Source organism: Natator depressus, chromosome 2 (assembly GCF_965152275.1).
Source record: "Natator depressus isolate rNatDep1 chromosome 2, rNatDep2.hap1, whole genome shotgun sequence".
NCBI classification, from domain to species: Eukaryota; Metazoa; Chordata; order Testudines; family Cheloniidae; genus Natator; species Natator depressus.
In genome coordinates, this window is record NC_134235.1 from 15,939,014 (window position 1) to 15,957,317 (window position 18,304).

The 18,304-nt window shown below is 43.4% G+C and overlaps 1 protein-coding gene across 1 annotated transcript in view; it reads right to left on the reverse strand.

Moving 5' to 3' along the window:
• The window catches only part of TG (thyroglobulin), a 214,543-nt gene that overhangs the window by 89,689 nt on the left and 106,550 nt on the right, over nt 1-18,304 (reverse strand). The window contains exons 39-40 of the mRNA XM_074942893.1: nt 15,232-15,325; nt 6,126-6,285 (exon numbers count right to left, since the gene is read on the reverse strand). Coding sequence (XP_074798994.1) covers nt 6,126-6,285; nt 15,232-15,325 — 254 coding nt within the window. The remainder of the gene's footprint in view (nt 1-6,125; nt 6,286-15,231; nt 15,326-18,304) is intronic.

The window sequence follows — 18,304 nt, forward strand, 5'->3', positions numbered from 1 at the left end:
TGTGATGGAAGACTGGGGGAGATATGGTCCCATTTCCCAGTGCAACAGAGCAGTAACAGTAGTGATAATAATACATAGATCTTATCAAGTGCTTTTCTTCAGTAGCTCTCAAAGCACTTCACAAAGAAGGGCACTATCATAATCCCCATTTTACAGATGGGGAAATGGAGGCACAGAGGGGAAGCGACTTGCCCAAGATCACCCAGCAGGTCAGTAGCAGAGCCAGGAATAGAACCTAGATGTCCTGAGTCCCAGTCCAGTGCTCTAATGTCTATAAAAGGAGGAATGGAGGGGGGAGGTGTTGAGGGCATCACTGACAAGTTCTGCAGCAAAGTGGAGCCAAGCACATGAGATGAAATCCTGGCTCTGTTGAAGTCAATAGGAGCTTTATCGCTGACCTCAACGAGTTCAGCATTTCATGCATTCTCTGGCAATGTTCTGGAGATGATTGGAAACAGCAGGCTAACAATTAAAACACCATGAGAGCAGCAAACTACGGATGAAACTTTTCTTCAAAGCCTCTGTGATATATTAGTAGCATGTTCCACTCTGCTCCCAGAGAATATTAACAAAAATATAAGAGTTGCCAGTTTATACAAAATGAATAAAACGAATGGCTTTTCCAGCTGCATGGATTGCCATGAGAAAGAGGTTTTTACTTAGTAGTAACAACAACAACACACCTCTCTCTTTCTGCAAATGGAAAAATCATGAATGTTGTTCTGTTTTCGTTTTATATCTGCCGGCTGGGACTTTTCTGTCTCAACGAAATTAACCAAAAATCTACCATCCTCTATTAAAATATAAAACAAAGTACTACAGTATTTCCCAATAATAACCCAAAACATTACAGCTTAGAACAGAGACATTGCAGCTATGAATTCTACAATTACAGGAGGGGTGGGGGTTTTGTTTTTGTTGTTTGTTTTTAAACTACAATAAGGAAAGGGCAGCTGAGCTAGTCGACCAGCAAGTTATAATACTATCTACAGACCAAGGCCAAGATTTTCTAAATTGAGTGCCTCAAGCTAGATTTCTCAATCCGTATTTAGTTACGTAAATAGGTAGCTTCATCTTCAAAATGTCAAGTACCTGCAGTTCTCAATACTTATATTCTTGCAGCATCTTTTCCTCCTGTACCCATCCTGTCCAGCCCCTTGCCATATAAAATTACAACCCTCTGGATTCCCTTGCACCCCCTTACAGTCTTCTAACTAAAATACAATATGTATTTTAATACAACCCCAACGAATACATCACCTCTGAGTTTGGCCCCATATAAATGTTATGTTATGTCAAATTCACCACTCACAGCCCTTTTGGAAATGAAAAAATCTGAGAACATTCTAGTACCATACATTCCCCAGGACTACCCAAAGGACAGCCAACTATTCAACAGTGCCTGATATTTTAATGCCAAAACCGTCCCGCATTTAGTTTCCCAATGACACTCATTTCTAAGAAACTGGAACTTAAAGCAATAAAAGCAGAAATAAGCAATTCCTTGTTAAGTATCAAAAAGGAAGTGAAAATAATTGTTCATTGCCTATGACTTTGCTTCACAATAGGCTATTTATATTTACCTACCTGTCTTCAAAACCTTCATATTCAAAACTAGAAAAGCTTTAAAAGGAGACAGAACAGCCAAGAATAGCAATCTAGGTGAAAATATTTGTTCCTTCCATTGCCAAGACCAAAATAATGTATCTTTAAAATAAGGATACATTTAAAAACACTCTGGGGAACAAATTAGTAATGGAATATGAAGCCTTCTGGTTTGTAGATCAATAGTTCAAATCCAACCCTGGCCAATAGTGACTAAAGCTCTCCTCTTGTAATAGTTGTCCCCCAACATAATATAATGAGGTGCTTCAATACCACAGTGATGGGTGAAATATAAGAATCAGAATAGAATAGAACTTTAGTGGTCTTAAGGTTCTTTAGTAGTTCTTAAGGGTGTCTACACCACAGCTATTGGCCCCTCTGCTAAGAATGACAAGGACTGAATGAGCATGGAGACTAGAATTTCTTGCCTATAGCCATGTTGGGTTGAGAGACAATGGCAGAGCAATGGGGAAAGCTTTCACTGCCATAGCCTGTTCTATTGATAGAGATAATCAGTATCCAGAGCTGTCAATTCAACACTCAATTCACTCATTTTAAATACTGCTGCAAGTCTCATGAGAGCTCACCTAAGGAAGTGAAATCCATGTAAATTCTTTAACCACAGAGACAGGCCTAGCCACTAGTACAATGAAAATACTGCAAGGGGAATATGACCAGTTTCTTTTGTCTTGGCAAGAGTCAGACGGGCTGCGGAATGTATTTAATGAACCAAAGAACTCAAGCAAAGGATTTATGCACCAACATTTACTGTAGTTAGACCGAAGACCCATGTCCACCAGGAATTGTTTTCACTACTTTGGTGGTGGGCCTCGATATAAATCTTATGAACAATCTATTTGGAGACAAAGAACACATTCCTGAGGAACACAGAAGAGTGAAAAGAAATGGGTGTCAGGACAAAGATGACTATGCCAGACACAGTCAGTGACTTTAGTTACTAAGACTCCATTCCTGAGAACACTTATAAACTGGCTTCACTTTAAATATCTGAGTAATCCCACTCTATCAAACTTAAAGGTAAGCACTAGCCTATTTTCATTGTCAAACCACACAACACATAATGGATTGGGTTTTTCAGATTTGTTCAGTTCTAACCACCCCAGGTGTTGTTTGTATCATAAATGAGGAAAGTTGTTTAAACAATATTTTTTTTGCCTACATCCAGACATACCTACAACAGTGCCCTTTCAATATGTACAGAAAAGCAGGTGTAACCCATATCTGTGTTTTCTCTACACTCAAAGCAACCACCACGTGTATATACCCATGACCCACCAAGCCCTAAAACAGCTCTGCCACATAAGAGTCAGGAATAACTGCAGAGCTAGCAATAGAAAAGGTAGCTTTTTTGTTGCAAGAAAATTACTAGCTTTAACCCATTTGTTCCTGAGTTTGCAATTTATGATAAGGAAACAAAGGATCCAGAAGTTGCCTTTGCTTGGAGAATCAGAACCTTCGTCCGTGGTGTTGGGCCCCTTATATGGCGTTTTAATATTCACACTTCTATATTTAGCCAGAATCAAGGGGCGAAAGCCTGGCCCCGTTGCAGTTAATGGCAAAACTCCCATTGACTTCAGTGAGGCCAGGATTTAATTCAACAAGTACTTGAAAAGGAAAACCTCCCAGAAGTTTCTATTTGGGCTGTGTGTGTGTGCCAGGCAAAAGTTCTTACGGTATCTGAAGCAGCTGGGGACCCTTCACTGTAATTTTCTGCAGCTATACATTAGAGAAAAGCATCTTAGGGAGTCTGCATTGTGCTACAGAAAGATAAAGGGTAACTACAGTAGTGGCAAAGTTTCTAACTGCAATGAATGTGTGAGCTCTCCCCAGACTAGATCAAAATGTGCCATTTTGGCCCTGGCCTGCAGTGAGGGTGATGAGGAGTTGCCCTGCCCTCAGGGGAAATAGGAGTGATTGTATTCAGGAAGCTCCCCATGCTCCCCATTGTGCAGGAGTTGCTCCCCGGTCTGCCTAGGCTGCTGTGAAGTGTGGCCCCACCTCCTCCCTGTCCCCTTTGGGCCCCCAAGCACCTCTGAGCTCTCCCAAACACAGAGATGGTACCAGTCCCTGCCCTGTGAGAACTGGACCAAGGGGCTGGGAGAAGGCTCCTGCATTCTGTCTGCCAACACACCCACACACAGATCAGTCACTGTCTCTGTGGACAGCTGCAGCAGTGGCAAAGAACGCTACAGACGCTGCTGTTCACTGGTGTCTAGGTGGTGGGTTTGTGCACTGCCCCTTTTCTCCCCTGGAGACCCAAATTCTAATTCCAACTGGAATACAGGTGAAAATGGACTTGAAGAGTTCGTCCAAGTACCGAGAAGGACATCTGACCACACCACAATGCTACCATGGAATATTCAGCCCAGCTAACAGACTCCTCTCAGGAAGAGACTAAGATAAGACGAGCTGGGTTGAAGGAGGTTAGTGGCAGATGTGTGGGCAGTGCTGCATAATGGAAGCTTGCACAATGCCTATCTACCCTGTCTAGCTCTAGCCAATATGAAGTGTCAGTTTCATAAGCATCCGGTTCGCAGAAAACTAACCATAGTGATACTTTCCCCAGATGCACACTGCCAACCTCAGACCAAAATGCACAAGGAGTTTGCAGTGTGTGGCTCTCAGGTGGCTGAACTAAAACCAGGCATTGCTGGGGATGAGCTCCAAAAACACCTGACACCCTAGAAGGGAAATGCTGCTGTAACCCCGCACCAGGCAAAACTCAGCGGAGTCACTACACATGCAAAACTCAACCTCAGGATCATCAGAAGCGTCATGTGGCAAGGTGCAGCGGCCTTAACTAAGACCAAAGGGAAAGAGTTAGTTCCCTACTCAGATCCCCACAGATGCATAGGATAGATTATTAATTAAGCAGTGGTGGGGACTGAGGGTCCAATGAAGAAATCCAGGAAACTCTATAAGGCATGCAGCAAGGACTCTAAGGTACAGTATAAGACCAGGGATATAAACAGTGTTCTAGTAGCCAGAGGAAAGAGGGGCCAGAACTCCAGACTCAGTTGTTGTTTTTCCTCCCCTCATTCCTTTATCCACCCCCTATTTAAAGACAAATAAACCTGCCAGGCAAATAAGCAGAAAGAAAAATATTTTGTAAGTGTTTAAAATGAATCTAAAACACCTAATAAAAGCCAAGCCAAACAGCAGGTACCTGCACTGCTGTCATCAGACAGACATAGGTAGGTGCAAACATGTATTTGTGCAGGCAGACCGGGTACTTTGTCCATGCAAGGTATGCACCTGTTTTCTGGAAATTTGGCCTAACAAACCATTTATTTATAGGAGTCTGGATCAGCAGGCACTGGGAAGCAGAAGTCCCCAGCATTACAGAGCATGATGAGGAAAGTGTGCAAATTCCCAGCTTGCAGTAATGAACCATGTGATTTTGCTGTAGTGTCTGGAATGGAAAATGGTAACAACTCATATTGATGGACGGTATCTCCCTATCTGTCAGAGGATAATGTGGGCGACCTCTGTTGGCTCCGTGAGGCAGAGACATGGTGATGATGAAGCTGTCTTTAAAAAACCCTTAACTGGTCACTGAACATTATAGTGCCAAATCCTGTACAGGAGACAAGGGGATGATTTTCAGAGGTGCCAAGCAACTACCCATCCCCATCTTTAATCTTACACAAAGTTTAATGTACTTATTGTCACAGCAGTCCCATGAAGTAGGGAAGTACTGTCATTTTACAGATGGGGAACAGAGGCACAGAGAGATAAAGTGACTAGTCCAGGGTCATACGAAAGTCCATAATAGAGCAAGGAATTGAACCACAGTGTCTCAAATCTCAGGCTAGCACCTTAACCACTGGGCCATCAACTAGGATTACAGTCAGGCAGCACTTCTGGAAATCAGGCCCTAAGATTTAAAGCCAGAACTTCTCTTTGGCTCACTTCCCTTTATAGTAGGGCCTCAGAGTTCCAAACACCAGAGTTATGAACTGACTAGTCAACCACACACCTCATTTGGAACTGGAAGTACACAATCAGGCAGCAGCAGAGAACAAAAACAAAAAAAAGCACCAGTACAGGACTGTGTTAAATGTAAACTACTAAAAAAATAAAGGGAAAGCAGCATTTTCTTCTGCATAGTAAAGTTTCAAAGCTGTATTAAATCAATATTCAGCTGTAAACTTTTGAAAGAACTACCATAATGTTGTGTTCAGAGAAACAACCTCCATTCCTGAGGTTCGTAACTCTGAGGTTCTACTGTACATACAAACATCCAGGATTTTATCTGTAAATAAAAGTCAAGCTGCTCTTTTGAAATGGGATGATTGCTTTGTGCCCCCTTTTGGCTCATGCTACTCTCCATGTCCCTTTGACACAACAATCCCGACTTTCCTTGGATGTGTCTTCCAAAACACTTATTCAAAGATTCTGGCTTATGAAAAGGCAGAACACACACACACTTTGGCAGCAAACATTGCAGAATGTGATTGGCCTGCAGTTCATAGATTCATGACAGCGTACAGACTTACCAGTGCTAAGGAAGCCGAAAACTCCGACACGGTAACTTGCAGTTACAACGATGACATCGCTGACAGAAGCTAGGTATGATCCGTCTACAACCGTCCTCCCTTTCTCACCCTCACCACTCACACCATTGTGGAAGAACATCAGCACAGCCATGTTTCTGCCCTGTAATGATCACAGACAAGTTAATGCAACAATGAGTCTGTCTGAGAATGAAAGCAACTGATACTCCTATGGCTATAGTCCCCTTCAGGTCATTGCTGTGAACCTGATTATCCTCTCTTCTGAAACATTCCAAGCAATGCAAAACTGCCTGGCAATGACACTGATGATTGTGCTGTATTCAAATTCAATAAAATCTGCAAAATTTCATGCACTGCTAAAAAAAAAAAAAAAAAAAAAAGACACTGAGGAGAGGAGAACTGCCTGCCTGACAGCAGCCCTAGAATTAAATTCGATTTGTTGACTGGTTACCAGTCCCTGGAATGGACTATGTGCCATTAAGCTGAATCCAGCCTCCTAATCATGGGGCTTGTCTACATGGGGATACTCAAGAAAGTTAAACTGAATTAACTCAAAATGAGAATTTAAAATGGATAAATTAAACTGTATTAAACCCCCATGTGGATGCTCTTATTCAGAATTAAAGGGCCTGAATTCAATTTAGCTTATCTTCCAAAAAGTGCATTAAACTAAATCAAATTAAGACCACTTTAATTCTGAATGAGAGTGTCCACAGAGGGGTTTAACATAGTTTAAATTCACACCTTAAATTAATCTAGATTAATTTTCCTGAAGGCAGGTCTACACTTAAAAATTACTTCGGCATCACTCTGCTGTTCAGGGATGTGAAAAATTCACACCCCTGAGCAGTGCAGTTAAGCGGACCTAAGTCCCCGTGAAGACAGCGCTAGGTCAATGGAAGAATCCTTCTGTCAACCTAGCTACCGCCTCTCAGGGAGGTTGATGTATCTGTGCCAATGGGAGAATCCCGCCCGTCAGCATAGGTAGTGTCTAAAAAGCAGCATCAGCTCTCCCTAGGTCCTTTCTGCACTTTCTACGGAATAGCTACAGGGGGACTCCCTCCTGTTGAGGCTGCACTGCTAGGGAGCAGAGAGGCCACCACAGCAGAACAGAAACAAGAGTTGGCCATGTGGTCTCTGCAAACCCTAGTGGACCTCAAACCCAGTCAGGGGATGGCTCACCTGAAAACTCCATGGGATGAGTCTTTTGGAGTTCTCTTCTCTTTATGGCTCCCTTCAGTGGGCTTTTCTGCATGAGGTTGAAGCCTGGCCCTAATGTTAGGAATTATTTTCTGATATGCAGCCTCAATTTTCCATTCCTCAGTTTCATCCCATTATTATATCCCCTGGGACCTTCCTACATCATTCTCCATCCTCCTTTGCTCAGTGAACAGGCATAGACTTGAAGGCCAGAAGGGAACATCATGACCATCTAATCTGATCTCCTGCATGTTGCAAGCCACAGAACCTCACCCACCCACTCCTGTAATAGACCCATAACCTCTGACTGAATCATGATTTAAAGACTTCAAGTTACAGAGAATCCACCATTTACACTAGTTTAAACCTGCAAGTGACCTATGCCCCATGCTGCAGAGGAAGGCAACAGTATTGCCCCCCCCAACACACACACACCAGGGTCTCTGCCAGTCTGACCTGGGGGGAAATTCCTTCCTGACCACAAATATGGTCATCAGTTAGACCCTGAGCACGTGGGCGAGAACCACCGGCCAGACTCCTGGGAAAAAATTCTTTGTAGTAACTCAGAGCTCTCCCCAGCTCGTCTTCCATCACCAGCCGCAGATCAGCTACAGGCCATTCTAGGCAGTCTCATCATACCGTCCCCTCCATAAGCTCAGTCTTGAAACCAGTTAAGTTTTTCTTTTCCCCCACGGGCCCCCTTGGAAGGCTGTTGATTAGAAACCTTCTGATGGTTAGAAAGCTTTGTCTAAACTTCTTGATGGCCAGTTTACATCCTTTTGTTCTTGTGTCCACACTGTTGCTTAACTTAAAATTTTTAACTCCTCCCCCTCCCTGTGATGTATTTGTAGAGAGCAATCGTATCTCCCCTCAGCTTTCTTTTGCTTAGGGTAAACAAACCAAGCTCTTTGAGTCTCCTCTCAAAGTAAATTTTCCATTCCTCTGATCATCCTTCTCTGCATCTGTTCGAATTTATTTTTCTTAAATACTGGAAACCAGAATTGTACACAATATTCCGGAACAATTCCCTTTCTCTACTGGAAATACTGCGCCTGATGCATCCTTGGACTGCATTAACCTTTTTCATGGCCACATCACATTGGTGGCTCATAGTCATCCTGTGATCAACCAATACACCCAGGTCTTTCTCCTCCTCTGTTGCTTCCATCTGATGAGCCCCCCAGCTTATAGAAAAAAATATTGTTGTTAGTTCCTAAGTGCATGACCATTCACTTTGCAGTATTCAATTTCATCCCATTTCTATTATTTCAGTTTTCAAGGTCATCATCCAGATCTTCTTGTGTGATATTCCGGTCCTCCTCTGTATTGGCAATACCTCCCAACTTTATGCAATACCTCCCAACTTTGTGTCATCCACAAATTTTCTTAACAGACTCCCACTTTTTGTGGCAAGGTCATTAATAAAAATGTTATATAAGATAGGTCCCAAGACCCAATCCTGAAGAATCCCATTAGTAACCTCCCTCCAGCCTGACAGCCTTTAGTGTTTTTCAGAGACAGGCTGGTGGTCTGTACACCAGCACCAAAACACATCTGGTGTTTGTTTTTGCCTGGAACTAGGTAGCCCTGGCTTCTGCTGCTGTCATTTTCTGAACGGAATTAACTAAACAGGACGATCCCATTTGCACAGACGAAAGAGGTGGCTGAGCATTTGTTTCCAGCAAACGTGTGGCCATCCGTGCAGGAGGAAACCATCACAGGAGTGTCAGTTCCCAGAAAAAACAGAGGCCAGGAGCAAGTAGCAAACTGCCCTCAGCTTTCTCTAATTGTTAAGGGGTGACCCTGATTTATGAACTGAAAATGTGTTGCACCCTCCTCTGTCTGGTGGAAAGTCAGTTCAGACGTTTGTTATTATGAGCAAAGCAGCATCAAGTGTGACTGGGAAATGTGCTGCCTTCATCCAGAAGTGCTGAAAAGTGCTGCGTTCTCTGAATCTTCTGCATTTTCTTCTCCAGAGAAAGTGCCTAATTCAGACTGTTTCATCCCCAATGTCCCATTCAGAGAATTATGCAGGTCCTGGCCAAGGAATTGGAGGGGAGGAACAAAGGAAGGAGAGAGAGCGGATGTGAGGGTTTGTCTTCACTTGAAAATCTGGTCTAACACACACCACTTTGCAGAGTCATGTTAGCTAACACAATGTTAAACATCACAGGGGCAAATCTCACATAACATCATGTCAGCTGGTCATAGTGGTTCCAGAAGAGATTCCCTAGAAACGGTCCCAGTCTCGCTGACTCCTCAGTTGTGTTTAAAGTCGTGTTAGAGAACGTGACCTAATTTTCTAGTGATAACAAGGGGGAAGGAGAAGCGATGACGGGGGAAAGCAGAAGCTGTGCTAACAGATGTGGAGCACCTTACTGAGAAGATTCAGCCTTCAAGTATTGGGGGTAAACAGAATGCCACCCACTCTCCGCATCTGCCCTACCGTACACAAGGTTTAGATACACTGGCTCCTTTTCCCCATGGTTATTCTGCACAGAGAAGTGGCAAATTCCCCAGTTGGTTTGTCTTGCACATTAATCCAACCTTTTGAGAAGCACACGGGATAATTTGGGTAGTGATCCCCTGATGAGCACAGATTTCAAGCGCAGAGCTACTGGTTCTTAGTGCTGTCATCTAAAGCAGATCTTTATATTGAATTGTAGCAACCACTAATCATCTCTCCTTCACTTTTTGGAGTTAATCATTTCAGGAGGATGCTACCATATTTTTATATTACAAATGAACTATTCCATACAAAATGTGAGATGTGTTGTATTGTCCAGGTTCTTATTTGGTATCCAATTAATTTTATACTATATATTGGCTATCTAATAATTTTTTTTAAAAAATTGGGAATCTATCACATTCTTTATTCTCTATCCTGAGCTACAGTCAATTAACCAACAGAGCCAAGACAGGTGGCAGCTACATATTAGGGCAGAGAGAATGTAGGGCCTGGTCTAAAGCCAAGTGAAGCCAACCCTTTCCATGGACTCTAAAGGCCTTTGGTTCACACCAAATTTGGACCATAGGTGGAAATCTGGAGTAACTCCACTGAAGTCAATGGCGATGCTCCATTGTAAATGAGAGTAGAATCTGGCCTATTACATGCAACACAGAAGAATACTACAGAAAACACTGCACCTAACTGGAAAAACTGGCCAGCACTTTCCTCACACGCACAACGCTGGCACCAGCCAGGATTGCTATGTGGCTATTGACCAACATTGTTTGGTCAGTTCTGGTTTTGCATTTAGGAATGACACATGGACGGTCAAACTGTTAGCAGTAAAACACGCAGAGAGACTTTCAACTGAGACAAGCCTAGCACAGCTAGTGGGAAAGGTGCTTTCGGTTCACCCAGGGGAGCTGCTGCTGCCTAAGGACTCAGAGGGCACGCCCTTGTGCTAACGTGCAGGGCACACATGCCCAGTCATCAGCTGGGGTCCACACTAATTGGCTATGTGCGCTCTAGCAGTTGGCCTTCAGCTGGTAGTCCCAATGGGCCTGATCCTGGGAGCAGAGGGTGCTCAACGTTTCACAGGAGCAGATTTGTGCCTGGCACGATTGGGCCCAAAATAAAGCCTCACTCTCATAAAAGAAAGAAAGAGAATGAGTTAGGACTAGCCAAATTTTTACACCAGTGGGTCCTTTGTGCCCAGTGCCAATGCCAGGGCTGTAGGTTCGTGAAGTCTGGACACCTCTGGCTCCAGATCTGAACTCAGGACAGGATAGAATGGACCTGACCCAAAAGCCAGGAGCAGAGCCCTCCTGAATTTCGGGGACTAGGATGCGAACACAGATCTGAACTCTGCAGTTAAAGCTCACATACTATGGTGATGGGCAGCAGCATAAAACTGTCTTTGCCTTCCACAGCTAGGCTAGGCATCATGATCGACCTGAGCCTCGACACCTTTGGTTTTCATGAAACACGGAAAATAAAAGGCAGTTCTGACAGGCTTTCTGGAGTTCAGAAATGTTTTCAATTATCCTCTCCGCTCCACTGCAAGGCATTTCAGAAGGGGCTTGGCAGGAGCATTTTAACCCTGACAGAACCAGTTGAGTTCCAGGATGTGTGACAGTCCTTAACAGGATTGCATTAGGAGCTGTGCACCACTCTGATGGCACAGAAAGGCTGGGAAGGTGAGGAAGATTCTTCCCTGAAGGATGCACAGCCGACATTAATCCAACTCTTTATTTAGGCCAGCAAAATGCTACCATCATCCCTCTGCTTGAGCTGCATCAGGCAACCCGAGCCAAAACCCAGCCCTGCTTTGCTAGTGCGACACGCGAGGATGGTTACTGGCAGGAAAAGGAGCTCAGAAATACTAGCTGTACGTGGAAGTTTACGTGATGCATGTAACTGTGTGTTCTGCTTTCTGGGCACCGAAGTTTTGAATGTTAGAGTCGCTTCCCAGCTACAGGAGGAAGCTCCCATTTTGTGTTTCACTTCAGATGCAGCATGTTACTGTGCAAGCCACTGGGCTCTGTCTCTCTCCAGGGGACATCATATTGGTTGTTGTTGTTGTAACTTCATCAAGACTGAAACTATCAGCTATTGCTCTCTGCACATGGGTAAAAACAGTTTACCACAATAAAAAGCATGAAAATGACAGTCTGGGGCATATTATCCTGTTCCCACTTTCTGCTGTAAAAATAAAGGGCCTGATCCTTCTCTCCATTATATCAGATTTACCTATGCGACATTCCATTGACCTCAGTGAAGCTACTTCTGATTTGCACCCATACGAGTGAGAGGAGTATTAGGTCCACAGACTCACTCTCTCTCAAAAAAAGAGCCCATTTGGATAGTTGGGGTTGTTATAAACACGATGCTTTCAAATAAGCCCCTGCTCTTCTGAAAGCAGCAGCGAAAGGGAGCTGGCAAGCTTCCCGAGACGATGACCTGAAGTTTTTACGATGCAATGACTTTGCACAGAAAGTCGATAATCTGGCGTTGCAGTGGGAAAACAGACTGTTGGCCACTTCTAAAAGATACAGGAAGTTGCACTCAAGCAGCTCAAAGAATACTGAATGCAGAAATTCATGCTTATACATTAGGCACATTCCTATACCAATACCGTAGGCCCCCCCAGTCCCTGTTTACTCTCTTGTTAAAAGCTCAGCTAGACTACCCAGGCCAGTGGGAAGGGTTATTTTTTACTTTTTATAAAGATGAACTTAAAATTTTCAGTTGACAGTTTATCTGAGTGCAGAGGCTCCCATGCCCATTTTCGGAGAGGAACACTTTTGTGATCCGTGGGCTGGGGCATAAATTTAGCACTGCTGACTACGCTCAATCCACAGCAGACCTTCCACCGACATCAGTGGGAGGTTTCCACAAAGATCAAGGGTAGATTATGGCCCGTATATAGTAACTAAACTGCTAGTCATCATCACTATTAGCTGTGTGGCATTCAGTATCGCCCCTTGGGAAAAGAGTCTTGTTTTTAGGAACACTGCTATTTCTGCCCTTAGTTTCTTTCTTTTCCCCATCCTCTTTTCTCTCTCCCCCTCTCTCTTTCCCTGTCTTTGGCCAGCTCTACACTGCAACATGTTGTTGGCATAATGATGTCAGTCAGGGGTGTGACTGACATAGCTGTGTTAGCAAAACCCTAAGTACAGACACAAAAGAGAAGAGTGCATCTGTTGTTGGCATAGATAATACTGTTCAGGGAGGTGGTGCTACTGTGCTGGCAGAAAGCCACCTTCTGTTGATACACGCTGCATCTACACGAAAGAGCTGTGCCAGGATAGCTATTCCGATATAGCAGTTGTGACAGATACAACAATTTCTTGCAGTATCTTTAGGAGATCTTACTGCATTAAGTTTATACATCATTGTGGGACAAGGGTTGTATGTGATGACTGCAGCCCTCCAGGAATTAAAAACAGCTGGAGAGGGGTGATTAGGCAAATTGCCTCAGTCAAATTGTAATGCCACCAGAGAAGTACCACCACCTAGTGAGGCTCACATGTATTGGTTCAACAGACAAAGACAGGACTTTTGGATAAATAGCCTGAGTTTAAACTGACTCGGAGCCTTCTTTCTGATCCAGCAAATGGACAGGACCTGCTGTCCAATGGGGGCCCCAAATCCTTAGGGAAGGGTTGAAAGGATGACACCTGCCAGAGCCCAAGACTGGAGTTGGTGTGACCTCTGTAAAGCAGTTTAGTAGGCGCACTGGTTCTTTTATTGTTTTTTTAATATGTATTTTCTGTAATGCTTTAACTTTAAAAATAAACGTACTTGCTTAGAAAGGGCTGTGTATTAACTTATAACTTGTAGCAATTGCAGTGTTTGTGGCCTCTGAGGAGAGAGCAAAGTGCAGCTGCTGGTCTGTTGAGGAAGACTGGCTTGCCAGGGATCTCACAGAATAGGGAGGGAACTGTGCAGACTGGACAAACCTCAGTAAAGAGGGAGAGACACATGGGTCTCAGCCGAAGACGTGATGGCTGAAGAGCAGGGAATCTAAAGTGGTGGACCACGGTGGAGAAATACAGATGTGATTGCCCCGAACTGTGACAGCTGCATCAGCAGAGCCTGTGTAGTACAGACTAGCCCTTTGTGTATCTCCTCCTCTGCCCACTCGCCTTTCCTGCTCTGCAGACATACTGAGACACAGCTTAGCCAAAGCACAAATAACTATACTGTAAGGCAGAGTCCTGCACTGGCAGGAGACTGGACTAGGTGACTTACCATTGCTAAGGCTTCTCCAGCTCTTACTTCGAGGATGCTATGGATACCATTTTAAACACTTCCGCTTATCGTGGTTAAAACATTTTCAAATGATTCAACTGTGACGCTAGCAGACCAGCTGCCAAGGCCGGTAGGCCTCACTTAATACTGACAAATGCACAGCTGAGAAACAAAAATATGTTTATAAAAATATGTTTAGTGTTCTGACGCTGCATGTATTAATCCTATTTATAATCTCTGTATCCCATGCTATAAGGCAATACTTAAGTATTTGCTCTATAACTATAAAAAGGTTGTTCTGAAACCATAACTCACCAAACAGGAGAAAAAACTTCACCTAATGCAAAATGCTGGATTCCTACAGAAGGTGTTATCTCCTGCCCATCAGGAAGGACTACTGAATCCAACTGGGCCATTGTGGAACACAGACTTGGTCAATTGCTGCTCCCCCACCCCACCCAAAAAGATTACATGCAGAAACGCTCGTCTCATCAGCTTGGACTCTAGGGAAATGAGAATAAAAATTCCTGACCAGAAAGAATTAGGGTCTTTTTATGCAGTTTGGACTTTAAGGGGCAAAGATTCCTAAACATAAGCAAGACATCCCCAGAAGTAAGCTGAGTTAGCCCTAATGGACATATAAACCTGGCATATTTCAACAACTCTATCACCACCTGAAACCTAAGACTGCAACTCATTTGTATGGGCATGTTTATCTGTTTTAACTTCATAAATAATTCTGATTTCTTTTTTCCTAGTTAATAAACCTTTAGTTAATGTATTACAGGATTGGCTACAAGCGTTGTCTTTGGTGTCTAAGATCTAAGGTGCAAATTGACCTGGGATAAGTGACCGGTCCTTTGGGATTGGAAGCAACCTGAATATTTTGTGACCTTTGGTGTAAAGTGATCGCCTACCACAGAGTCAAGCTTGCCTGTGTGGCAAAATAGACCAGAATGCCCAAGGGGACTGTCTATGACTCCATGTTAAAGCTGTATAGTGCCTGAGGACATCACATTTGTTACTCGGTTGGTGAAAACTAATTATAGAACTCTCAACCAATTTGGGGTTTGTGCCCTGCATTTTAACAGTCTACCCTGAGGTGGGTATTCTCACTCGTGGGCCACTCCAGACAACATGACAACAACATTTTGCTGCACCATGTTCCAGTAACCCGATACTTACAATGCTGGCAGGCACAAACGCATTCAGGTACAAGCAGTCTTCACTGACAGGAGAAGATTGGTGCAGTCCATCTCCAGGTTGCCAACAACTAGCCCTAAAGATACAGGCGGTGTTAATTTTGGCTGACAAACCAGCATTACTTTTGTACTGTTGCAGCTTGTTTTATTTTGAGCTGAAGTTCAATAAAATAATTTTTTTACCCTTCAACAGCACCGTTATATCTGTGCATCTCAAACACATTCCTAGCATCCATCTAACAACCCCCTTGGGAGGCAAAGAAAGGATATATTTATTTAGATTTAAAACAAAAAGGATGTATATCCAATGTTAGAGGTGCCCTAACAAATCATTAACAATACAATAAATACAACAAAATCCCAGCAGCATTCAAACAGTTCTTTCAGCAGAAACTCAATCAGCCAGACACCTGCAGACACTCCTCTCCACCCCTTCATCATCACAGAGAGCATACTGTCAGCCCTCTCCAAAAACCCCATCAAACAAACGTCTTTTGCGTGTGTCGAAAGGTCACCACCATTTGGGCTATTTTGGACTAAGAGGAATCCCACATACTAAATTGCAGCCACATCTGTGCTGTTTAACCCTTTACGGACTTACAAATTTAATAAGAATGGAACTGATAGGGTTCTATAGAAACTACCCTAAAAGCCTATGGAATTATCTCTAAGTTGTTTATAAATTGTCTGACAGAAATCAATATTAGGGACGTAATTTGCTATTAAATTCTTCAGGGTGGTTCAAATATATTACAGAAAAATTATCGTCTTTTGTTAAATTCTACAGAGTTTTCCCACAAGGGAGCTGTGTAGCACAACAAGGCCATGCAAGAGTTTAAAACTGAAGAAGCACATTGAGTTGACTTTGCAGGGGAAAATCTGGGTGGGCAATATACGCATTCCTCAGGTCAGAACATGGGCAGGACACAACCCTAATGTGCTTATTCATGAAAAACACAATGGTTGGATTTTTTAAACAATCACAAGTAATCAGAGCCTCATGTTTACATCTCATCAAAAATACAGCAACTCCAGCACCAGAATTCCCCTAACATACAAGAGAAGCGGTTCCGTACTGACGCAGAGGAAATAGCGCCACCTACTGAATTATCATAGGTGCTGCACCAACCTGCTGTTTCTTGGAGATCCGTTATCCAAGGATGACCCCGCTCAACCGTGATAATAAATATATATGTGAAACTGTCTCTCATATCAGTAATGTTGGCCTCCCAATTTGATTTTTTGTTATAAAGAGACAAAAATATTGTGCTATGATGATTTACAGGCCCTAATAATGATCTGCATTATTACTTATACCAGGAGACCTGGCAGTTTAAGGTCTGTGTGATTCTCCATGGCAATCCTCCTTGCATCTAAACTTACAATTATGAACAGTGCTTTTGATCTTAAAACAACAAAAGACAAAGGCTGAGATTTTTAAAGTCACCTAAGGATCTGGACAGCCAGTTCCCATTAAAATTAATGGGAACAAGGCACCCACGACCCCTCAACAGCTTTGAAAATCTCAGCCAAATTCTTCGCGCTGAGGAAAGAGATGATTTTTAGATGGAGGTAGTAGAGGCAGATAGCCCTTACCAAACATGTACTGCAGATGACTGTACACATCATTTTGGCTGCAGTCACCAAGAATTGATGCTGTATATGTTACTGCAACAGTTTGTGTATATCAACCATACATAATCACCGTGCACCTGAATAAACAAGCTGCATCTCATCAGATCCCTTGAGCATCTGTCAAGCTGTGTGGCTAATGTGGTTACGCTGCTGACACCCACATGGCTCAGGTGCATGTTGCAACACAAGACCACCGAACGCCAAGCGCTTTCAACCACCCACAAAAGAGTCTCTAGTTGCATTCACTTCTTGAGTGTGTTATTTAAAGACCTTGATAACATAGATCCGAAGTACTGGAGCTATTACCTGTCCCCCACATGGCTGGCACAGGTCTGCTCTTGATTACTAGCCTCACGGGTCTTGGTCAATGGTTTTTAATTCTTGGACTCTCTCCCAGAAAAGGTCAGCTGGGGCCCTTCAGTGGCTCTGTCCATGTCCCTTTTACATAAGTATAGAAGAATGGCCATACTGGCTCAGACCAATAGCTCATCTAGCCCAGTATCTCACAGTGGTCAATGCCAGATGCTTCTGAGGGAATGAACAGGGCAATTACCAAGTAATCCACCCCTGTCATCCAATCCCAGCTTCTGACAGTCAGAGGTTAAGGGACACCACAGTATGGGGCTGCTTTCCTGACCATCTTGGCTAATAGCCATTGACGGACCTATCATCCATGAACTTATCTAGTTCTTTTTTGAACCCAGTAATATTTTTGGCCTTTACAACATTCCTGTGTTAGGCTTCCTCCTTTGTTTTTCTCCATCTACTAAGACAAAAGTCTGCTGTTCTCTGTACCAGCTGGGAATTGATCACTTTTGCTCAAGCGAAAGTTCATGTCTTTGGCAATCTCATAAGAACGGCCATACTGGGTCAGACCAAAATTCCTTTTAGCCCAGTATCCTGTCTTCCGACAGTGGCCAATGCCAGGTGCCCCAGAGGGAATGAACAGAACAGGTAATCATCAAATGATCCATCCCCAGTTGCCCGTTCCCAGCTTCTGGCAAACAGAGGCTCGGGATGCCATTGATGGACCTATCCTCCATCCTCTCATTTGCTCCTATGCCAGCTTCCTGTGTGTTGGTGCAGCATGGCTCAGTTTGATTGGTTTTACGTGTGTTGTACGGTACTTTCTGTTTTATAGAATGTAGATGTTTTGCGCTAGGAACCCCTTTAATAGTTTAAATAAATATATATCTACTTTCATGGCATTTTTGTTTTTGTTGCATTTTTTTTAACTAGTTGCCCAAGTTCAACACTTAAAGATTCCAGATGCACAGGTATTTTGTACAACTGCATTAGAATCTCCTGTCTTTCATTAATCAATTTATATCTGTGACAGGTCACTTTGGCTCTCCTGGACTAACGATAACTGGCTTCACACGACAAAGATGAATGAAATCCTGCAAGGTAACGTGCCCAAT